The 26,717-nt window shown below is 32.8% G+C and overlaps 1 protein-coding gene across 1 annotated transcript in view; it reads left to right on the top strand.

Annotated features, from left to right (window-relative positions):
• The window catches only part of LOC127730388 (uncharacterized), a 38,903-nt gene extending 30,384 nt beyond the window's left edge, over window positions 1-8,519 (top strand). The window contains exons 4-5 of the mRNA XM_052238768.1: window positions 3,532-3,700; window positions 6,898-8,519. Coding sequence (XP_052094728.1) covers window positions 3,532-3,700; window positions 6,898-6,902 — 174 coding nt within the window. The 3' untranslated portion in view covers window positions 6,903-8,519. The remainder of the gene's footprint in view (window positions 1-3,531; window positions 3,701-6,897) is intronic.
• Window positions 8,520-26,717: the final 18,198 nt, after the last annotated feature.

The raw sequence follows: 26,717 nt of genomic DNA, 5'->3' as shown, positions 1-26,717 counted from the left end.
TTGCCTTGCAACAGGCCACCTACGGACCCATCAAAGAGTTGTTGCAAGGGTTCTTAACGTGCAGAGAGCGTGGCACTCTCTACGCGAGTCGTCGGATTTAACGTTTATATTCTGACAGGACGTGGCTGCGTACTTGTACATCCCGCACAGCCAAACGGACGCCCCACTTGGCAAGGGTTTTACTGTTGGTCGTAAGAATACCTGTAGTGACCATATTTCTATTCCCCAGTCACCCTTGGGGTGCATGTCTAATACATTATTGATGACAAAAGTCAAGTGTTGCATTCCTAAGACATTCGATATGACAAAAGTCAGGTGTTGCATTACTAAGACTTTATTTATGACATAATTCAAGTGTTGCATTCCTAAGACATTACTTAATTATTTATTACACAGGCCAAGTGTTACATTCCTAAGACATAAGATATGACAAAGTCAAATGTCGCAGTCCTAAGACATTAGAAATGGATAAAGGCAAATGTTGCATTCCTAATACATTAAAAATGAAAAAAAAATATTACTCCAAAGACATAAGATATGACAAATGTCAAATGCTGCATTCCTAAGACATTAAAACTGAAAAAGTCAAACGTTACATTCCTAAGACATTAGAAATGAAATAGTCAAACGTTGCATTCCTAAGACATTAGAAATGAAAAAGTCAAACGTTGCATTCCGAAGACTTCAGAAATGAAAAAAAGTCAAGTGTTGCTTTCCTATCAATGTGTAGCTCACCGTGTTAGTGATATACACTTTTACAAGTTACTTTTGCAAATATTTCGCACATAAGAATAGAGAATGGAAACGGGGAATGTGTCAAAGAGACAACAACCCGACCAAAGAGTAAAAAACAGTATATGGTATGTTTTTTTTTGTTCATTGTTAAGGGCCGTAAGGTTGCCTATAATTGCTTACATCTTCTCCATTTGAACTTTGGTGGATAGTTGTCTCATTGGCAATCATACTTTATCTCCTTATTTCTATTTTGTCTATTTTACCCAAAAATTCTGTTTGTGTATTTTAACCCGTTTTGGAATTAAATGGTTTATATTGCAACTTTTTGGATTCGAGCGCAACCGATGAAACCCATGTAACTAAACGCTTGTCTGGCGTATTTAAACAAGTATGTGCCTTTTATCTTTAATGAGATTTTACAAGTACAAGGTATTTGATTTTTGACTTTAAAAACTCAGTTTTATGGCGGTTGATGCCATGTGTAAATTTTCGTCATTGAACCTTATCTCTAACTGTTTTTTTTAAATTTTAACTCGATGTACATGTACTTTTATTAACTCGATGTACATGTACTTTTATTAACTCGATGTACATGTACTTTTATTAACTGATATATACTGGCATGTACTTTAACTCGCTGCACATGAACTGTTTGCATCTTTCATATATCAACAATTTATGTATATATAATATATAAATGTTGATGAATGTTTTTTTGGTGTCTGTTGTATAAGTGTGGTAACAATCCTGTAAATAAATATTTGATTGGAACCAATAAAAGAACCCGTTTTCGTATAACAAAATATATATGAGGCATGAATTATTATACATCTCACTTGAGAGATGTTAGTAAAACTGAGATGTTAGTCATTGCCTTCCTCTTTAAACGTATTTATATTGAACTTTTACTTAAACAATAGATGTGGAATTGAATTAGAGATGTTAGATAGATGATTAATATGTCGTTCAAGATGTCAATTCGCAAATCTATCGCATGTCTTGAAAAAACACATTTGACATTTTTAAGACATTAGTTATGACAAAATCGATTGGCAAAATATCTTAGCTTTTCTGGTCACGATATTCTAAACATGATTAAATTTGTTTGATTCATGAAAACGGATACGACATTGTCCCCAGAGGTGTAGAAAACATGAGTTGGCGACGTTCAATGATTTTTACATAAAGTAGACATGATTTATCTGTTCTTTAATTTGTTTAGTTTTTATTTTATGGGGATTTGAAATTTTGTTATTTTGGTTTGTCGTCAGATAGAAGTTATTTTTAAGTAAAAGAAGTCAATTTAGAAAGGCAAAAACCAAAAGGGCCCTGTAACCCGGACCATTTAACAGAAAATTTGTAATTTTTCTAGATCATACGTGACGGTTTTTTCGCAACATATACACACGTACATATTTGAAAATTATCTATTCAAAAAGGGTTTGGTTAATGTTAAATAATATAGATTGTCAAAAAAAAATCTGTGTTTTTGCGATGATAAAAAATAAACACGAAGACAGCAATGGAAACAACACTTAATATTATATTTTGATTTTTTTTTATAAATTAGATACGATATTTCTTTGAAAATTTTTCCCTTATTGTGGGGAAAATCTGTAAATTTTCCGCTGCTAAAATGCACTATCAATGTGCTGTTAATATAAAGTTCAACCAACTTTTTCACTAATTCTGTTAAGTTGAAAAGAAAGGTGTATCATTTGCAAAATGAAGTGAATTAAATACTGAATATTTTACTTTGAATGAATTAATAGAAATAACTATAAAAATTGATTTGTACTTGAATGATGAACTTTTTGGAATTAAAGTCATTAATATGATCTTGTGAATATGCAAAACATTTACCGAGTGGAAAAAAAGATATGCTAACTCTGATTTATGTAAAACGGCCCTTAGTGTAACTTGAAAAACTCGTTACAACGGCGTTCTTTTGCATCAAAATTGTTTCCCTTTCAACCTTCTGTATTCAGTTACCGTTTTTATCGCTTTTAAATGAAATTTAAGTTATATTGTTGATAAAATTGTATTAAGATTGAATGAAATTGGTTGCGTAATATTTCTTTGTAAATAATGGGGTTTTTTTTAATATAAGGAATTTCAAAAGATTATTTCAAAACATGTTACTACTAATTTTCAGTTTAAGTCCACGTAAGAGTGATCCACTTCTGAAAATTTAGCAGAAAAAAACTGGTACAAAAATATACTCAAATAACCTATCTCTTTCATTGTACACGTTTAACAGCTTGTAAATACTTACGGTAAACAAACCTTCTTGATGTTTTTAAAACTATAGTGTCGCTGTTGTAAATTGGCAAGATGAAGGTATGAAAAAGAGGCAGAAAGTACCAAAAGGGACAATTAAAGTCGACGAGCATGGTATCTGAACATTAATTTTGGTAGTATCTTATGCAAAGGATATTGCCATTAAATTAAACAAAGATTTTATCAATATATGACTGTTTGTGATACCGCTAGACTGATTGTTGTTTATTCAAATCAAAGTCATTATACTAATGAAATAATGCACTTTTTAGAAATCGTTCAACATATGCGATTCCGCCTACTTAGAAAATCGCAATTAGGCCACACAAGCTTAATTTTCAGTTCTTTTTATCAAAATTTGCCCATTGTAGTGGGTTTGTACTGTACCGGATTATAGGCATTCCCTTTATTCCTTTTTATTATTTCTTTTAAATAAGCTTCAAGCAGACAAAATGCATGAATTTATTATAGTGTTTTTTTTTAAAATAATTTATTCATATTGTTTCTTAATTTCAGTTGGAAAAGGAAGGCAAAATTAACAAATACGTACTAGAGAAGGAATCGATTGAAGAAGAAACTGACAACGAAGACAACACCGGAACTGTTGACAAGAGAAACAGACATTTACGATTGTGTCTCCGACGAAACGGAAGCAGTTACATTCCATACCCATGTTGGAGACGAGGTATATAAATATTGTCGTTCATTAATCTAAATGCAGTTTAACTATATTCATCAATTTTCTCTTTATACATATGTGATAGGAAAATGATCTCTCTGTTCTCAACACTCATTATGCTTTTTCATTTTAATTTTTATCTTTGCAAGGTTAACTTGAATATGACATATAACTTTTTATATATTTTTGATAGCACAAGTTTTTTTTTTATCGCAATTAACATGTTAATATAAAGAAAAAAATAATAAGTAAATTATATTTTTCGCAAGACGCATTATAACCAATCATTTTATACAGTGAAATACTGCATAGTTTCGAATCTGATAGAAACGAAACTTACTCAGTAAAGTACAGATGCACGAAGATGTAGTTAATTAGTTATGTTATTGCAAAGGACTAAAAATCTTTCATGTGTGTATCAAATTAAATGATAAAATAATATTGATTACCGCATACTACCACAGTTTAATCAAAATAATAGAAAAAATAACTACATTAAGATTTTTCTCTCCGGTCATATATGTTTGACGTCATTTTATACCTTAGATTTTTAATCAACTAAAAGCTTAATCCATGAAATAAGTCCAACCGAGTGATAATTGTCGGTACATATCCCGACCTTATACAATCAATGCAACTACATATAAACCATTTATAGCTACAATAACAATGATTCTTATCTTAACATCATCTCCATCTACTTATGTCGCCATATATCCAAATAATTCATTCATCATATGGAGCTGGTACTTTTATTGCATTTAAAGTAAATAATACTCATTGTATTTTGTTAAATATGATATAAAATCAATGGACGTCATACCGGCTTAATTTTCATCATAAATGATTATAATTCATCATACTGCTAAATTGATATATTCACATTATTGGACGGCTTCATCATACTATTTGAAATTCTGCGAGTGAAAGGAGATGTGGGGTATACGTCAATGAGTCAGCAACCTAAAAGTTAGTAAAGGTCGACAAACAGTCATGAATTATAGACAAGGGGCCTTTGCCTTTAAATTATGTTTTTTTTAAGATGGTCAAATATGATATTACAATATACCTCTGGCACTCCATCAAATCTCGTCTTAAAACAATTCTTATCAATAAGTCGGCTTCTAAACCATAAGAAATGAAACAAATTAATGACAACATTTCAATATTGGTAATGCTGATAATGCACGGCATCAGTCTTATTTTGTTTGGCTTGAAAATATAACTAACTATAGAGGAATGGGTCATAAGTCAGATCGAATAAGAAGTGTGTACGACAAACTTTTTACTGGTTCCTTTTCTTCTATATAGGTCAATAAGACCTCTACGGATTATAAGGTAGATATTTTCAAGAAGTAGATTTTCATCATAATGAACGTGTTAAATGCTAAAAGCTGCTTTAATGGGGGAAATATATGGATGAAAATATTGTTCTTTATTCAGACTGTTTATACCAGCAACAAAGTTAACTAAAATAAATATCAAAAAAACAAATTTAACTTTCAAAATAGGACATATGTTGAAGTAGTTATAAGATGAAAATCTACTTTTTATCCCTCTTCCACATCAGCACAAGTAGACAGAATGATACCATGATCGTTCCTTATTAACAGCTAATAGCACTTAGTATGGTCACATTTGTTTATATAGTCTGTAGTCTTTTAACTCCTTTTTGCACATTTGATAAACCCCTCATTGTATGCACTAATAACTTTATATCATTATAGTTTTGTCTAAAAGAATGTATAATACTATTATTTTTAAAAAGATTAAATTGAAAAGAGTATGTACGGGACAGGAATGTGGTTTTGCTCATTGTTGAAGGCAGGGTACCTATAGTTGCTAACATCTACGTCATTTGATCTCTGAAGGATGATTGTTGTCTTATTGGCAATCATATCACATCATTTAATTTATTTAAATAGAACAGAGAACTTAGCGGTGAAATGAAATTCAATTCATTATCGTTTTTGGGGATAGTGATTGGTAATCCTAGATCTATATTTGCAAATATTAACTTTTTGTATTGGCATATTATATTCGATTATTCTAGTCTCATCGTGATAGTACATTTGATATTTTAATTGGCTATAATGGGTCGTGTTGACATCTTTATAGCAAGTGTCAATGCATTTAATTCATTTGTAAAGCAATATTGAAAAAGTGTTCACATGATTTACGTGTGCTTAATAAATCAGATACTCTAGAGACCGAAAGTCTGGGAAGCTTAAAATATATAACGTTAAAGAGCCTACAGCATTACAACCAAACCGTCTGTCAAATTAGTCGTCAGTAGTTTTAACCTCTGTTTTAGCAGACTTACATAATTGTAAGAACTTGAAATGTACACACACAATGTTACACTTTTGACAGTTAAATCCTGTCAATAACGAAGCAATATCTAACTGGCGGGTGATAGTCCACCAGTAGTGAAAGTAATAATGTTTGATATGATTTCCCTGCCCATAACACATGTTCAAGTATGCAATAACCTTCGATTAAAATGTTTGTAAAGTCAGCAATGATTAACGCTTCAAAACGCAGAAAACTTCCGCAGACGATAATTGAGAGGGTGTTTGAATTACATAAGAATTCATGATTACGGATTCCTTTTGAATGTTTTCGTGATGTTTGTGCATATTTGTCTGTTTTGAATTGTCTTGACCTTGTATTGTTTTAGTGTTTTTGAAGTTTCTAGCTCGCTTCGCTCTTTTCTAATTTCGTCTACTCGTAATCTCTTTGACACTATCTTAGTCTAAAGAAAGACACTATGACATGTATTACAACGCAACTTGCTTACAGCTGCGTTGTGTGACGTCGAGATAAAAAAATCTACTATAATTTTGAAATGGCTTAGCTGTAGTCCAGCGATTGTCGTTGGTTGCCATATTTGGTTTCGTTCATTGTTGTAATATAAATCAGGCACTTGGTTTTCTCTTTTGAACTCTTTTAAATTTGTCATACCTGTGTCACTATAGTTTACAATACGGTATGGGTTTCGCCCCTTGTTGAAGACCGTAATAATGGTTGTTCACGTCTTTTTTTTTTGTCTAGATCTATGGACAGTTGTCTTACTGACAGTCATACTACATCTGCTAATTTTTATGTAAACATGCATTTGGTATTTTGCTTGGGAACATTTTTTTTTACCATTATATTATTTGCTAAATCATAAGTTAGTCTTATTTGTTTTATTTTCACAGGTTAAAGTTCACTAGGACTACAGATACTCAAGTTCTACATATCGGAGTAATATACAATAGGGAGAAATAGTTTCTTATTACATTGGATCAGGAATATACATGATAGATTTTTATTTTTAAAGGAAAAAATGTTGTTTTACAATTATTTTCTTTTTGCTATTATTTTTAACAATTTTTCTACATGTACATAGTATAATACACAAATGATCACCTAAAGCATAAGACACAGCAATGAATTCAATCAGGGTTGTTTGTATCCGAAATATTTTTATATCGTTCATGAATGAACACTTCAAATATTTGTGAAAGCACAATGAATATTCTAAATGACGTATACGAAAAAAATGTAACTGTCATTAAACTTAAAGTTTTAATAGAATTTTGTTATTTTTATAGCCTATATGTTTGAAAAATAATTTTTGGTTTGTTATCAAATTTTCTTTATCGTCCAAAAACAATAAAAAAAATTAAAGATGTATCCATGGTTTGTTTCAAGACTATAAAAATTACTTTGTACAGCCATGTCACTAGAGAAAGTAAATAACATTTAAAACTACAAAATTCATTGTCTAAATAAGCTTTTACCAGGTGTAATCTTTGTTAAATAATTTTAAAAAAAAGTTTTCGCACGTTTAATGCGACATAGAAATGTGATTCTAGATATAATAAGTACTTGTTTTTTTGGCATTACAACCCCAATACATAAAAAAAACTCGATTTCCCTGAAGCACTAGAATGAAAAAAAATAAAAGAAATTTTCTTCAATTCGATGTACTGACCTAGTGTTGAGCACATTTGAAGTTAAAAGTATGTTTTAAAAAACCTTCATACGAAGTGATTTAAAAGGAGAGTAAAGTTAATAATTTCTTCTGTATCAAAATTGATTGTGGACGAATTATTTTACACTCCGGATACAATGGAACTTCATGAATGTAAACAATAAAGGAGTTTACGTGTTATAATGTAACACTTTCATTAAAAAATAAGATACAGTACAGGAATGGAATTTCTTATGCCAGTAGATGAAAAATGAAAACTTTGATATGTATTTTATTAGAATGTCCCGCATTATTTAGTCTTATAACAATTTCTAAATGATTCAACTCAAACCCAATAAGTTGTATTGCACGTCGACCAACTAAAATTAATCAACCAAACAGAGCTAAACAAGTCATTCCATATTGGAAAAAATATGCATTCACTAATGTGTATTGAAACATATAGTGATGAGTAATATAGTTTTATGTTAGAATGTGATGATAGAAATCATGAAAAAACATATGAATTTTTAATAATTGTTATGAATTTATTGACGTGCAATGTAACTTTATACTAGTTGACTTTTGTGTAGGACTAAGCATTGTATGTTACGCTCGATTGCATGATTTGAATCTTGTATATTATATATTCTAGTCATTACGTCATAATAGGGAAAAAAATGAGAAAGCAATCTTCTAGAGAGATTATCAATAGAGGTTTAAAAAAATGATTGTTTCTCTTGCGTAAACATATCAATTTAATACTGTATAATGTCTGTATTTTCTGTGGTTTTACGACTATGTATCTATTTTCATCATCACTAAATGTAAAATTTGTTTGGAAATAAAATCTCTCACATAAAATTCATTCTTAGGTTCATTTATTATGTCATTTGTACGTATCTTTGGATTTATTGATAAATAACGCATATTGAGCAATATAACTCGCTTCCAGAGGCTGAGGACCTTGTGAGTTCTAAAATCAAGATAAAGGCATAGAACGCTGAAATAGGGACATTGAACTACTACTAGGGAAAACTGGGATTTTATGTACATCCTTTAATTTCACGTTGGTATTTGGTCGTTTAGTTTCATATCAATTGAAATTTTTTTTAAAGAATCTCCACCGTACGCATGCTTCGCATTTAACTTTTCATCCTGAAAAGCCGAACATCGTGATATACCTGGACTTGATAAATCCAGCAAACCATCCATTGCTAAATACAAGAAATAGTTATGCAATCAGTTTATTTATTCTTAGTAAAGAAATATAGCAAAATATTGCACATTTACATTCCACACTATCTTCTCTCTTTATATATGTAGGACTCGGAGGTGCGATGGGGACGCTGAAGTGCGGTTGTCATGCTGAGGTGCGATGGTCCACGCCGAAGTGCGATGGTCCGTTCGCTGATGTGCGATGGTCTATACAAAAAGAGTTAAAAATCTACAGATTATATTGAGACGTCCATGTAGATTTTTTAATAGTACATTGTATATAAATTTACATTCATTACTGTCTATGTCTATCCTTAATTACAGTTGCATACCAAATGAGAGATCGTCCCCTTTGATTTTCGACATGTGGACATAATTATGCATTAACATTTTATCTTTACTTTGTTCCTCTCATGAGTTCCCCGTTTACCGTAATATTATAATACGGAAAGTTCTGTCATACCAATGTATTTAGAGAATGTCATGCCCCATCGAGCGTAAAAAGGACATTTGTAGATTTCGAAAACAACTCGCTACTGTAGGGTAACTTCTTTTATCCCCTATCCACCAATCCTCCCCGTTTCTTGTAGTATTTAAAGTTTGTAAGCCACTTATCAACTTTAAACCTGGAAAACTGCTTCTAACATACAAATTGATTTCTACATCGATATGAAAAGCATTGAAAATGTAGCTTGTGTAGACCATCGCACTTCAGCGTGATCAAAAACACACTTCAGCGTCAAACCATCGAGTACCATCGCGGTTCAGAGTCCTAAAATTATATTTATTAACTAATCTAAACTAGACTTTAGATGTAAACCAATTATCCGAAATAGTGATCTGAACGTGCCAATTCAAAAGTACGTCAAAACGAACTACAAGATCTAAGTATTTGACGCCAATAAATAATCATTTTTTTGATAGATGTATTCTCCTTGTTATTGTCAGCTATGGTGTTTTTCGTCCCTTCATTTTATGCATAGCAGTGGTTTAAAATAAAGTTTGCAAGTATACGTTTTCTTTGCTAATTTCTTTTCCAACTTTTCTTTGCTTTGATAAAGTTATTGTTTGTTTGTTTGCTGTTGTAAACATTATGAAGTCTATTTTGGGGAATTTTTCTTTATTCTGCTGTATTTTATTTAATATTTGATCATCTTCGAGAACTTTGAATTTCAACAAAAGTTAAGGTTATGAATAGGAATAAAGTGATATTTCTTTTATATATTATTTCGTTCCAAATATGTCATTGGAGTTTTGTTTAACGAACAGCAAACATAATAATTTATACTGACGGACTTTAAAAACGCAACACACATTTTGGTGATTTTTATTTTTCCAAATTATGATTGATCCTCATATAACTACTATTCATACTAACCGTTACTTCTTTCTGTTTAGAAAAAATCAATACCTGACTTATATAAGTTATTGAACATACCGGTTTATTGAAGTCGCATGAATTTCTTAAAGCGATATTTGAAACCCATAAATGAGCAATGAAAATTTGAATCAGGCCATAAGAATATTAGAGGCAGGAATACGTGAACGTGCTGTTGCTAGATAATTTAACGTCAGAAACTCCTCTTTCTGTCCTTACAACAACGGTACAGCCAGACGGGATTTGTTGTCGACCACCCATGACCAGATCAATATGAAGTTACATCGCCACGTCAATAAAATTTGACTACGCAACGTCATTTGCGAGACATGTTTAAGGCCGCACAGTCAACTGCTCATCAAGTCGTCGAATGCCACGGCAGACAGGTTCATGCCATAGATATTTCTTGAAAACTGAAATGCTAAAGAATTGACTTCAGAAAACATTTAAAACCATAAAGTTTAAACCACAAAATTGCCAAAGCACACTGTAATGGGTGAGACAGAGGCAAATCAGAGTCCAAAACAGAACCCAAAACATGCCCAGCAGAATTTGAAAAATAAGAATTAAAAAGAATAATCTAGTGTATTTAAATGTATATTAAATGTTTGCCTTTTCATGATCGGAGTTTGTCTCTTTTGCCATAAACGTCACAACAAAGTACTGTTTGATATAGATGATATATATATATATATATATATATATATATTCCTTATTATATTTCAGGTATGGAAATAAGATCATTTCATTTAGTTATACTTTATTTTAGGTATGGCTGTTGTGTTAAACTAATTTATTCAATAATTCCAGTGCTCATTACATTCAAAATAACTTCTCTTTGTCATTTGTTTTCTATAAAAGTCATTATTAAATTATTGACCCTTTAACAGATTTTCATTTCACCAAACTAGTTAGTTCTACATGGGACATAATTTTGTATACTATTCCTAGGTCCTACTTCAGATTTGTCTCCCCTTTGCCAACAATTCCCAAGTTCGACACAAAGAGTGGTTGTTACGGAATATTTGTGTATTAAACAAAAACTAAATGTATGCTATAATCACGGATTGCAGATAACTTCCTCTCTCTTCCATGTTCATCACAATTTACGAAATTTTATCCTTATAATTCTCTATCAAAACACTTTATATTGTTTTCTTTCACTTTCAAATTCCTTGGGACCCTAGGATTTCATTCGTATGTATATGGCGTATGAATATATCACAGTGAAATCGACATAGTGTTTACATAGGTTACGACGCATTGTTTTAATATGTAAACCAAGGGAAAAAATTCTAGTGGACTAATCACATTTGAATATTTTCAAATATTCAAATTATATGAGAATTATTGATTATGGTTTACTTTATATGTAGAATCTGCAAAGATGGTGGATTGTGACAATGAGTGAGAAATTTCGACTGCCAATGAAAAAGGAGTGTATGTTACAGAGGTGCAGTCATTTTGCCTGAACAGGCCACCTCCGGACTCTTGAAAGAGTTGTTGCAAGTTTTCTTTTATGTATAAAAAGCGTATTACTATCACTATACGAGACATCTGATATAACATTCTCATGCCAACTGAACATGGATGCGTTTTTATAAGTATCGCAACGTCCTCTTGTTTTCAGACGAAGCCCTGATGACCACATTTCTATACCCCATTCAACCGTTAAGGTAATGCGTATTCAATTTTAGAACAATTAAGTTAAATAGGGCATGGAACTTGGAATGCAAGCGGAAACAAATGTTTGTCAGGTAGGACAGGTAATTTTCTATTGATGCGAGTCTACCATTGACCCCACAAGACATATTAACGATTGTTCCTAAGCATGGGTCTACCTGCACAACCGGAGGAGTTTTAATGTCCCATATTTATTCTTAGAATCAACAAATAATAAAATATATGAAACACCAATTTGTTATTTGGTAACAACTCTGACGACCAGACAGAAACAGGTTGCCAAATTCGATTGAAATATAGAAATGATAAATTTTAATGTGCTATGTAAAAAGTAATAATTTCAAATGTTGCATTCAATTACTGTTGCACTTTCACTGCAAAACGCTTAAAAAAATTATACGAATGATTTAATTTCAATAAAACAATAAATGTTGTTGAGAGTGCATACTCATTAGAAAACGCAATTCTGAAGTTTGTTAATTATGATATAGAGCTTGAGTGTGTTTTAGGTCTCATAAACGGTATTTAACTTTATTTTTATGTCATTTTGGCATGTATGATATAAAAAAATGGTATAGTTCTGCGGACTCATTCTGGTAGATTGTTGGTTGCCTACTTCTATTATATTTCATACATTTTCAAAGCAAAAAACAAATGAGCGCAAGACATGATTATAAGAGATCTCAAGCAAATTCATTTATGTACAAAAGACTAAGTACATCTTTATTCTCACAAACCAAATTACAAAGGTATAGAGATACATATTCATATTTCCATACAATTTCATAAATGACGTACGAAAGTTTTTTTTACATTTATGACTCCAGTTTATTGAACCGCTGAAAATGAAAGAAGTCATATTTCCAGAGAGAGGAGCACTATGCTTAGGACATACCAAACTTATAAAGTGATATTTGTAATTGATATTTTTTAATCCAATACATTGCTATACATTCCGTTCTGGAGCTCCATTCTAAAAGAGAGGCGAAGGATACCAAAGGGACATTCAAACTCATAAATCGAAAATAAACTGACAACGCCATGGCTAAAAAAGAAAAAGACTAAGAGACAAACAACAGTATACAAAACAACATAGAAAACCAAAGACTGAGCCACATGAACCCCACCAAAAACTGGGGGTAATCTCAGGTGCTCCGGAAGGGTAAGCAGATCCTGCTCCCATGTGGCACCCGTCGTGTGGCTCATGTAAGTACAAACCCGGTGATATGTCTAATTCGGTAGGTCACATCCGCAGGAAAGGGACGAGATTGTAGTTACGTGAATTGGAACATGACCTTCGTCATCTGTGAAACAGATATTCCATTACGGCCAACCAACTCGTGATGGCGTCCGTAAAATTTACGAAGGGATGATTTCAACTTCACCACTTGGAACTCTTGGTTTAATAGCTTCCTTGTGAGCAGAAACCCTCTATCAAAGGAAACACAAGCTCTGGAATATCGTATCAACTGGGAGATATTTACTCCGTATGCAGGCGCTGCTGGAATGTTACTACATAGAAATGGAAATAAAATTGAGAATGGAAATGGGGAATGTGTCAAAGAGACAACAACCCGACCATAGAACAGACAACAGCAGAAGGTCACCAACAGGTCTTCAATGCAGCGAGAAATTCCCGCACCCGGAGGCGTCCTTCAGAAAGTTCACAATTGGGAAGCTTAAATCATCTCTTTTGTCGTTTTGTTTTCAACCGAACCACATTGTTAATTTCTAGATGTAAGTCAAGATATGAGGCAGATTTAACTGTATCTGTTGTATCCTTTATCTCAAGTTCGATGGGATAGATGCGTTCAACATAGTCACCAAATTTTGAATTATTTAGTGAGAGAACATCATCTATATGGCGGGAAGTGAAGTTACAGTATACTGCCAATTTCTTTTCTGTCTTCCTAAGAAGTTCTTGTATGAAGTCAGCCTCAAATGAATAAAGGAACCAAGTCGGCAAGAAGAGGAGCACAGTTGGTTCCAACGGGAACGCCGATTGTTTGTTGAAAAAAACACGTCCTCCAAACGTAACAAATATGTTGTCAATCAAGAAATCAAGCATCTTGATAATATAAATAAGAAGGTGTGGTATGAGTGCTAATGAGACAACTCTCCATCCAAGTCACAATGTGTAAAAAGTAAACAATTATAGGTCAAAGTACGGCCTTCAACACGGAGCCTTGGCTCACACCGAACAGCAAGCTATAAAGGGCCCCAAAATGACTAGTGTAAAACAATTCAAACAGGAAAACAAACGGCCTAAACTATATAAAAGACACTTCTGATTCACACCAACAAACAACAACCACTGAACAACAGGCTCCTGACTTAGGACAGGTGCATACAAATGCAGCGGGTTTATGTCAGTTCCAGAGAATATTTTGTATAAGTTAGAGTGTTTTTTTTACTAAGTACGATTTATCCCTCCCTAAGACAAGAAACTTGTATATACGTAAGCCATTCTTTTTCATGAAACATCCTCCGGGTGCGGGATTTTCTCGCGGTGTTGAGGACCCTTTGGTGGCCTTCGGCTGTTTTCTGCTCTTTGTTTGGGTTGTTGTCTCTTTGACACATTCCCCATTTCCATTCTCAGTTTTATCTTTCAATTTGTCTTTTAGTTTGGAATGGGGAATACTTGTGTAAAGTGTAGAACAGTCAAAAGTTTTAATACTATTGTAAGATGAAAGAGTTTTAGATTGTATGTACTCTAAAAGATCTTTGGAATTTTGTAGTATCCACATCTAGTTCACTCCACCACTAGAATAGGTAGTTTCATAATAACTTTGAAGCTTTGATTGCTGATAGATTGATGATAATAATTTAGAAAGAGGTTTCATGGAGCACTTGGCAGAGCCAGCAATATAACGTTGTTTGTAAGGACACTTGTGTAGTTTAGGTATCCATACAGTGAAGGAAGATCCAGTTCTTCATCTTTGGTTGAAATTCCAAAGGAACATAGAACATACCTTTGTTTATGTACTGTGATTTACCCACAAAAACGATGTTGCTTGGGGCTTTATCTGCGGGGACAAACACATATTTGTCATGGAGGTAGGACAGGTGTTTTGCAACTTTTGGGTTTTTGATGTAGCATTAGTGTTCATAGACCCATTCAGTTTTTTAATGGGGGGTTGTAACAGTGTTCCAAACATAAGTTGTACAGAGAATGAAGTTTTGAAAGGGGTCACGAATAAAGCTTCGTGCGAATGTGATGAATACCTAACGGTTTTTGTATAAATAGCAGCAGGTCATTAATAGGACATCATGGAGAGTAGGTGATGTACAATGACGATGACCATGACTGCGTCAACGTCGAGTAGTAGAGTTGAAAATGTTCATTACATTCACCGAGCTACAGGAAGGACTAGATGGAATACCTATACCATCAATTTTGTCATTGCAACCATATGGTATCGCAGTTCCCAATTGTCGAATCCAATATTCTTCTTTTTGTCCACGGAGAGGTGTTGCAAGATGTCATGTCTTTTGATGAGGGGACACCTATCGTATCAGACGACACCGTGTGCATGATGCCGTCTGTTTCGGACCTTTAAAACATTCATGAATGACATTAACTTACTCACAAGCATGTGGGGTTATTTACATCTGAATTTTCGTTTCTGAGAACTTTCATAGACGAGTTCATGTGCAAGAACAAAAGAAAGAACTGGGAAAAAAGTTTTGTTTGAACTTACATAAGTGTAAGTGCATCAAATGGAAGGATCTTTGTAGCCGGTATACACAATGTTAAATTCTATGCAAATTATCTACTTTTCAATTTTGTAAACTAGTCGTTCCATAAGTCGTTATAAGATTTTAATGAAAAAACTATAGACAATTTTTCAGATGACCCACGATGACTCATGTATGTTTAACTAGAGTAATTGGTCCTTATGGTATTGTAACGGACCATTAAATTTTGACAAATCAAGCTGTCTTTTGATTTTGATGTCGAGATAGTCAATCTTGTATTATGAAACTTTAACATGTGGTTAAAGCTTCAATTTGCTTTTATCGATACTGATAACTCTCAGTGTATTAATGAACCCTTGCAACAAATATTTAATGACATGAAAGTGGCCTAAAAAATGCAATTTGGGCTTTAATCGCCAGAAGACTAGGCAATTTCTAAGTATGCTTTCCCGAAGTTTATGAATTTGTCCATACGGTATTATGCATGAAATAACTTGTACCACATCTAAATACAATGTTAACTTTAAGTGTTGACGGGCATATCATGAGCTACTAGCGCAGGAATAGTAGAAACAACGGATAAAAATACTATTTTACATTCAGAATTTATGATTAATAAGTCTAAGTAAACTTATGGGGGGAAAAGCAAGTCCATATATTTTCAATAAAAATAGTTTATTTGCTTTTGAAATATTTCACTCACGCATTGAATAAATATTTAATTACAATGTTGTTCAAATGTGTCAATTACAAATAAATACGAATGTTTAGGAGAAAAATCGAATTGACGGAATATTGTCCTTTCAGTTTTATAGCAAATATCAAATAGTTACACAATCAATAAAAGATATGTTATAATTGAAATGGTTCAATAGGAACAATCCCCATAATACATTACATTTAATGAAGTACAACGATCACCTTGTCAAATTGATTATTGTAAATAAGCCAAGTATATACGGTAGTACAATGATTTTCTTGTATATTAAACTGGTCATACAAAAACTAGAACTTGAAGAAAATTTGCTACTTAGCTGTACTAACAATAAATAAAACTTTTAAGATGTTATTTATGATTCGATAAATGTACCAGGGACAGGTAAAGATCTAAAGCCTACAAGACCGTCCCATCTTTTCTTATGACCATAGATTTTAGTTCATGATGAGGGAGTCACCAAATTTTATTTATTGATTGACTTCTTAACGTACAATGGCAAATATTTCACGCATTTTCAGTATGAGAACAAATGAACAATCAATAGAATAGACCTGCAAAGTAAGTCGACCGTGATGAATGGCGTGGAATATAGACTGCTGCTGGTGGGTATTTCGGATAGGGATATATTTTCAGCATTGCACAGAATGTGGCACTCATCCTACACGAGATTTCGGGTTCAAGGTTCCCATTCCGAACAGACGTGAACGCGTATCTATGCATCCTGCACTGCTAACCAAAAGCCTCTTTTTTAGCGTGGGTTTTTATGAAAGATGGGAGAAGTCTAGGTGACCATATACCAATATACCCGTCAGTCCTGGGAGTTTCTCTAATTACCAATAAGTTAATTCTTGATATCTCGTTTAAGGGCTTTTTACTTTATTTATACATTGAAATGTTATCCAAGACTGTATTTTCGATTTACTGTATGAAGATAGACAACCTAATTCCCTTATACATAAAAGTCATATCCTAATTCTATTCTATAATATAGATACAATAGATAAACGTTGGTTCGTTAAAAAGATACCACGAGTTTGAACTCTACAACTCATTCATTTGAACCTTGCGGCTCACAACTATTATATATAAGGAGGGGGTTCGATTTCCAGTGATTGCAAATAAGAATTACAAAAGTTAAAGGTAAGTTTTTTGATTAATTCCATTAATGAATAAGAATCAGTAAATTAACGAATTCAAATTCAATGAAAAGAAGCACACAAATTCAATGAAAAAAAGCACACAAAGGAAACAATTAAATATAGTTTGGTGAGTCCATTTCTGAGATAGATTTAGGAAGCGTTGATTCTAGAAAGAGAAACCAAGGCAAATAAATAATCTGACGTCACGGCAATGGTTTAATAAAAGTTTAATGTATATTTATTATTATGTTCTCTACTATAATGAGAATACAACTGTTTGATTAACTATCAAGACTTGGTCTGCAGCATGCATGATGAAGGACTCTTGTTTAGCTAATCTATGACGAAGTTGGTTAAAATTTATAGTTTAATTAATAGTCGTGTAATAATGAGATTTATAGTCATGGAATAAAGGTTTTCTTAAAACTAAAACAACCTAACATCCTGGTGTTACCCTTACCATCATCACAGGTTCTTCAGTGCATACTTCGTTTAGTAACTGAACTTAAAGTGGATGGATAGTTCTAAATTGTTTCACCCCAAAGGTTGACAGGGGTATAGAAATATTCATGGTCACCTGCATTTCCCCATACCGGTAGTTAATTCCATGTAACAGAAAGGTGTTCGACTAGCTGTGATCGAGGTTTAAATTCTCACTAGATTAAGCCGATCAGAAATTAGAAAAGATCATGATGGCAATGTTTCGTTCTGCCGAATAACACAACTCTACAATACTTGGAAAGGACATTTGCCAAGATTAGTTTCATTCTGTTCATTTGTTTTGCAATCAAGAAAGTTAAAAGTTACCGATAGAGATATTCTTCTTTGTGAATATACTAAGCAAAATGACAATGATACATAAATGAACAAAGGACTACTAGCAGTTACTGAAATGCCAGCTCCAGACCTCAATTAAACTGATTGAAAGATTATGTCTTCATCATATGAAAATCAAGTACAACCCCTCCCGTCAGGTGTTTAGTATCATACCATCATAAAATATATGAGAAGAACATAACTCGTAACATGCCAATAACTGGTTTTAGAATAAATATGTTTATTTCCGATGCAAAGACCCTATGAGTGAATCAATATTAATACCAAAATATGCAATCCTTAATGACTTGACAACAGTATCGTAACTATATCCTTTCCGAATAAGTCTGTTTAAAGGTTTGGCTAGTTTTTGAGGTGAATGCCGAAATTTTAGTGCTTTGTAAAGAATATTACCATAAAATACTGGATGTGAAATACCCGAACGTATAAGATGTCTGCATGTTGATTTATATTTACGAATGATGTCCTTGTACCGATGATAAAATTTAGTAAATGTTTTGACTAGTTTGTGATATCAAAAACCCTGGTGTAATAATTTTTTAGTAATGCAGAGATTTCTTTCGTTGAAATCAAATACGTTGTTACATACACGAGCGAATCGAACGAGTTGAGATATATAAACACCATAAGATGGTGACAAAGGAACGTCACCATCTAAAAATAGATAATTAACAATAGGAAATGAAAAATTATCTCTTTTATCATAAATGTTGGTATTAAGCTTCCCGTTAAGGATATAGATATCAAGATCCAGGAAAGGGCAGTGTTCATTGTTAGTATTAGCTTTATCTAAAGTCAGTTCGGCAGGATAAATCTCTTTAGTGTACATCCTGAAGTCGTCATTATTGAGAGCCAATATATCATCTAAATATCTAAAAGTGTTATTAAATTTTTTAATCAGATGTTGTTTCGATGGGTCTTTGCTGATTTTAGTCATAAATTGTAACTCATAACAATACAGAAACAGGTCCGCAATAAATGGTGCACAGTTAGTCTCCATGGGAATTCCGATAACCTGACGATATACGGAATCTCCATAGCGAACAAAAAAGTTATCTAGTAAAAATTCAAGGGCAGTTATAGTATCAAAGCAGGTCCAATTGACATAGTTCTATTGTTTGTTGTTACTAAAAAATGACCTAAAAGAGTTTGAACATATATATTCGCATTCCGACTTTTTAAATGCCCATTTAATCAGGTGTGTGAATTTTTTCATAATAAGATTATGAGGCAAAGTGGTATATAGGGTAGAAAAATCAAAACTTTGAACAGATTCGAAATCACCAATATAAGCATGCAATTTATCAAGTACTTCCAACGAATTTTTGACGCTCCAAAAGTAATTAATTCCACTATTTTCAAAGGCCTTATTTGAACAATTTATTACCAGGTTTTTTATTGTACCAAGTGTACTAGTAAGTATAATAGATAGTTTAGTAGTGGAACAATGGCTTGAAGACGAAATAAATCTATATCTGTAAGGAGTTTTGTGCAGCTTCGGAAGCCAGTACATAGTTGGAACTTGCATTGTATTTGGTTCTGCTTGTAAAGATGTAGCTAAAAGTTTATGTTTGTTACAGATGTCATTTTCCGAAAATGGAGTCAGTTGGAATGTTGGTGAATTCGTAATTTCCTTTTGTAGAACTTCAATGTAAAATCTACGTCAAACAATAATGATATTGTTAGCAGCCTTATCAGCCGGGTCAAAAAACATATTCCTTGGCGAGTTCTTTTAGCTTATGTTTGATTCGAGAAATTTGGCTATAATGGTTATTGTTAGGAGTAAAATGATCTTTAAAATGTTGAATACGTATATAAACTATGTTCATTACCGAATTAAAAAAAGAATCTAATGATTTCTTGTCAGCTTTTTCTCGTTTTATCCATTTAGAGCAGTAAGTACGGAGTGAGTCGTGGATGATGTTACGACACTCATTCCAATTAATAATTGACGGAGGACGATATTTAGGTACTTTACTGAGGAATGATTTCAACTCTCGGTCACGAACAAGGTTAAGGTCTCCTGTTATAACATGGGAACTGGGGCCATAAATGTATTCGTAATTACTGCAATTTCATGAGGTAGGTGTATTGTCACTGATATTATTAACATCTTTACACACTTCGCTGTAATTTAACACACATTTCCGGGTAGATTTTTTGTAAACATAACAAATAAGAGGGAGTTCAGTATTATAAAAATAGCCAGGAATTTGTTATTTAACAGAATGATCATTAAAAATACCGGCAATATTTACAAATCAAAACCTTTATTGACATATTTAATTTTAATAATGTTTTTTGTGATCTTCAGGGCGAACAATTTTGGGAAACAATTTAGAATAACAATATGCAATTATAATTTGGACAATTTCATACTTAGGACTGCAATATGGAATTGAGTTGCATTCCTCCAAGAGCTTGGTTAATAGATAATGTCTACCGTTGGCTTTTGAAATAGAAATTAGGTCCGAAATATTTGTATTGTTATTACGAAATTTTCTTTGATTGCGATTTATTTTACGCCCATGAGAACGGTTTTTACGAACTGTTTTAGAAACTATATCCAAAATGTTAACAGAATCTGTTCTAGATATATTACCAATTCCAATGATATTGTCATTAAGACCGAGAGGATAGACTGTCTGTAATTTTTTAATCCAATTTAGTTCAATTATTTTTCGTGATCGTACAAATTTTGAATGAGATTCCCCAGGCTGCTTATTAACTACTTCTAAAGGTTGAACTGTTAAATATTTAATAGGATGATTGTGCTTCTTAGGGTGTTGATAAATTATACTTTTGAATTTATGGGGTCTTTTAAAACGATAAAGGTGTTCTTGCGTGCGTATAGATAAATATCGTCCAGTTTCACCTACGTACTGAATACCGCATCCCGGTTTGTTTCATGTGAGTAAAATATAATACTGTTAGTTTTTCAAGTGATATTAGTTTCAAAATTTAAGGAAAATGTGCGACTTTTAAACGTGGACCTTACCGTATTGTTGGTGGAAAGACGGGGACATATAAGTCATTTTTTGGCATGACACTTATAGATAGAAGGGTAACCACGATTTTTGTTATTAAAAATGTTAGCGATTGTAGTATTTTTAGATAATCGATTTTGAAGATTGAGACGTGTAGATACCCTTTGAACGAGTTTATTATTAGGTATTTTTCCATTTCGAAGTTTCATGATTTGTTTTTTGTTATCCGTTTTAACAATTGAAAGGAGCAAAGAATGGCGTCCAGAATATGAACTAGCACACAGGAATATAATAAAGTAAAAATGATAAAACTGTTCGGCTAAAGACGTCAAACGCTATCCGTCATTAAGTACCCGATAAAATACGTTAACAACAAAACTTGAGGACAAAAAACAAAAGACAGGGTTTATCTGGGTAGCGCCTGACGTCTGACTTAATAGTAGAATGGGGCTGAATAGTGAAAACTGTGTTTTAAATAAATATTCCTAAAGTAATGAACATAGAGATGTTCTCGCTCGGACACACACTCCATTAACTAGTATATTATAAGAGCATAAACCTGAAGAACGGGGAGGCACTCTACTGTCTCCACACGGCACTAAAGACAAACTCTGTAAAAAAATAAAATTGAGAACGGAAATGGTGAATATGTCAAAGAGACAACAACCCGACCAAAGAGCAGACAACAACCCGACCAAAGAGCAGACAACAGCCGAGTATATTTTTGTTTTCCTATAGTACACTTTCAATTTCTCTGCAGCTTCATACTAGTAGTGCCTGCATATAAAGAATATATGTATTTATTCCAGTTGATACGATATTCTAGGGCTTGTAATTTCCGTAAATGATTCCCTTGATGACTACTGCTAACATAGAGGATATTGAACTAACGGGTCCAAATGGTAAAGCTGAAGTCATCCAATTCGAACGTTTCACGGACGCCATCATCATTTGGTAACCGTTATGGAATATCTGAATCACATACGACCATTGATATGTTCGACTTGTAGAAATAATCCATTCTACATTAACTTGGTTTTGACATCACCGAATGTGACTTATCGCAGAAGTTTTACTTTTGGGCCTCAACATGGATGCTATTAGTGAAACAGGAACTGCTTTCCCAAAATCGTATTTGATTATATATGCATTCGAACTTTTTCGATTCGAGCGCCAATGAAGAGGTTTTGTAGACAAAACGCGCGTCTGGTGTAGCAATTTATTTGCCTGGTATCTTGAGTGAATTTTTACCCTGCCGGGAATTGACCTCTAGAATATGGTGGGGTTCGTGCTGCTCATTTTCTGTGAAGTGTTTTGTGGCGTGTTTGTCTTTTTGTCGCTTTTTCATTTTGACCACAATATTGTCGGTTTTTCTTTTGGATATGATATTTGATTGCCCTATTCGTATCTTTCCCCTCTTTTTAAGAGATAAAGTGTTGTAGATAAATATAAAAATAAAGGAACACAACAGATAACAGCGAGGAAAAATAGCAATGTTCCCATTTACCTCTTACGAGTATATCATAGGCGCATATTGAGCTGATCAAAGGCATTACTTAGTTAAATTTCACTATCTCATCAGCAAGTGGTTGCAAGAGATTATAGATAATTAGTTATAAGTATCTGAACATTCATTGATTAGTACATATATCGCTAGGATATATTTTTACATGGATCAAGGACAAGGAATACCGAATTACAATTTTCTTTTCTAATCCCATGTTGCAAAAGAACTTTGCGACCACTTGATCATCGGGGCTACAAAAGAAATTAACTAAACAATCAAAACAAACCTGTATTGGGTTTTCAAGAACTTTCATTTTGTTTTATTTAAAAAGAATAATAGACTTAAAATCTTAAATGATCGGTCGCTGTAAGAAACTACTTTCTTTATCGGTCTTATATTGTACAATGTTTAACCACAAATAAAAAGAAAACCTATTCGATAATGTGCACTTGAGTATTTGTTCTTCAGCGCAAATTTGTCTTCGTCAACAATAATTAATCAATTAACGAATAATATAATACTTTGGTATAGTCTAAAGTCAATTGAACATAGTTTCTATACATTTTAATAACAAATAAAACTGTTCAATACCAAAGTTCTTTATACGGCATTATTTGGGACTTGGATAACATGTATTTTCCTTCTTCTATGTTGATACTATATGCATGATGTCTAGGATAGACTGTGTCCTTGTTTTCCTTGTGATTTATGCTACCAGTGCAGGTAAGTTAAAACATTAGTTGCAATAAAAACTACGATATACAATAAACTCATCATAAATACCAGGGTTAAAAGTTTGTACGTCGGACACGCGTTTCGTCTTCAAAAGACTCGCCAGTGATGCCCGAATCAAAAAAGTTAAAACGGCCAAATAAAGTAAGAAGTTGAAGAGCATTGAGGACCCAAAATTCCGAAAGATCCTGGGATAGAAAATCTTCAGTATTTCAAAAAATTAAGTTTAATAAGCAGTTGATTTATCATTATGCCCCTATCAATGGTAATTCATGTAAACACAGAAGTGCTGACTACTGGGCTAGTGATATCCTCGGAGAGGAAATGCCCATCACCAGTGGCATCGATCCAGTAGTTGTAAATAAACTCATCATAGATACCAGGATTAAAATTTTGTACGCCAGACACGCCTTTCGTCTTTAAAAGACTCGTCAGTGACGCTCGAGGCAAAATGATAAACGAAAATATAAAATACGAATTCCGAAAGGTTTTGCCAAACACAGCTAAGGTAATCTATTCCTGGGGTAGAAAATCCTCAGTATTTTAAAAAAAAATCAAAGTTTTATAGACAGTTTTTTTTTTATAATAATGACTTATTCAATGATAATCCATGTCAACACATACGTATTGACTCTTGGGCTAGTCGTGCCCTCGGGGAGGAAATCTCCACCAGCAGTGGCATACATGTACATATTGATTTAGAATTATTTCCACAAAAGGCATTTCATTATAAAAATAACAATAATAATAATAACAATAATAATAATAATATCAATGATAATAATAATATCAATAATAACAATAATAATTATATAAAATGAGCATACACACACACAGAGACACAATTAGTATAAAAACATAATTTTAAAACCTGATATTACAGAAATACAATTTATTGCAGCTTCAATCACGACGTCGCCACCTAAAAGAGTAAGTTAACAAATAGACTATTCCCCATTTCCATTCTCAATTTTATTTTTTATCATACATGTACGTTATGAAATACCCGGTAGAATAGATTAATAACAATTTTGTATGAAAAAAAAAAATGTCTAGTTTACCGATTACTGGTATTATTCCTAAGATACTTGTTCATGCTTTTTTATTTTCATCACCAACTAAGATATTTTCACGAAACGCCACCACATCTGTCAGATGTATAGTTACAGAGGCTTCCGTTTCGACAGTATCTCTGTTTTCTTGAGTTCTTATTGTTCAAGATTAAGTTTTCAGTGTTGTCTGTGAAAATTCCATATTTTTGAAATATAGTTATTTTCTATTTCCTACACGAATCATCCATCCATTGGATACCCACGATTTATCCTTAATGCAGGACGTCCAGTGGCAAATTTGATCGATCATATTATGTTTGTACTAGACCGATACGCTAACAATGTAATATTCATGCGGTAGCATTCATGTGCTCACGATTGTCAAGTGTGCGGGTATTGGTTTTTATCCCTATCTTTGTAAAACCAAAGACTTTAAACTGTGTATTCTATTTGTCTATCAACCAGACTATCAAGTGAAAAACAAGCCAGTGAAGTTTCTTTAATAGTTCCAACACATTGAGTGTTTAACTGTGTTGATATTTGATAAAAAGGTAAAAAATAATGCGTTTTATGTTTATGTAAAATTGTATAACAAAAACATTGTTAATGGATTAAACGAAAATATGAAAAAGTATATTTAGTTTATATAATTTGCGCTTGAAATGCAATAAAACAACTCATCAATTTAAGATACTAGGCTTTGGTCAGACGCTAGTTAAGACTCATCAGTGGCGATCGAATCAAAACACTTAGAAGGCCAAATCGACTACGATGTTGAAGGGCATTTAAAACCGAAAATTCCGAAAAATTGTGCCAAATGCAACTACGGCAATCTATGCCTACGGATAAAAAACACTCAGTGTTTTGTCGAAGAATTCAACATTTAATAAACAGTAATTTTTCAGAACATATGCCTGTCCCAAATTAGGAGACTATTTCTATGGTTGTCGTTTGTTGCTGTATATCATATTTGTTTTCGTTTATTGTTTTGTACATAAATCAAACCGTTAGTTTTCTCGTTTGAATTGTTTTATATTTGTCATTTCGATGCCTTTTAAAGCTTGCTATGTGATATGGGTTATGGTCATTGTTGAAGGCCGTACGGTAACATATAGTTGCTAACTCCCACGTCATTTGGTCTCTAGTGGAGATTTGTCTCGTTGGCAATCGTACCACATCACTTTCAGATTACTAGTTTGATTATCTCTTTGGTATCTTTCGCCTTTTTTAATTCTTGTTATATATCAATTATATCATTCATGTTAGCATAAAAGAGCTGACTACTTAGTTGGGGATACCGTCAAGGACGAAAAGTTCACCAAGCAGTGGCATTGACCATGTGGTTGTAATAGCTCATCAAAAATACCAGGCTTATATAATATGGTACACCAGATCCACGTTTCGTCTACATAAGACTCAAAACAATTAAAAGGCTAAATTGATTACGAAGTTTAAGAGCATTAAAACCTGAATTTTTCGAAAATTATGACAAAAGTGTTCATTTGTGGCACATGAAGATTATATTGTATTTTAGCAACGCAGACATACAGTTCATTACAACAATACAATAATTGCATTTCTCATTCAAAACTATTTTTTTCACAGATGTACCCTTGACACCGAACCCGCCATTGTTACCATTTTTTTTCACTTGCGCATCAAACGAATATAACAATTATCATAAATTCGTCGATTTAAAACCTTAAATTATTGTTTATGATTTTGTTGCAGAAATTTGAAGGAACTATATTTGTATCCAGTGCCTCAATAGGAATTCTAATCGGACTACTTTCTGTAACAAGTGTAATTATCCTGTTTTGTGTACTATGCCGGCTATGTAACGGATCTGCTAAAGAAAAGGAACCAACGAAAGAAGCTTTTAACCCAGTACCAGAACGTAAGGTTGAAGTCAGGAAACCAAAACGATTTACACAGCTGAAATGGGAAAAGCCTGAATACACCCCATGATTTGTTTATTATAGCATAATGCGTGATATTTCATTTTATACATGCATGACTATGTGATTTATTTTAAATTTTTTAGTATGTTTGTTGTAGCTGTAAATGCTGCAGTTTTAAGTCAACAGATAAATAAACTGAAATGAATATATG

The sequence above is a fragment of the Mytilus californianus genome, unplaced genomic scaffold (assembly GCF_021869535.1).
Source record: "Mytilus californianus isolate M0D057914Y unplaced genomic scaffold, xbMytCali1.0.p SCAF_2, whole genome shotgun sequence".
NCBI classification, from domain to species: Eukaryota; Metazoa; Mollusca; class Bivalvia; order Mytilida; family Mytilidae; genus Mytilus; species Mytilus californianus.
This window is presented reverse-complemented; position numbering and strand designations above follow the sequence as displayed.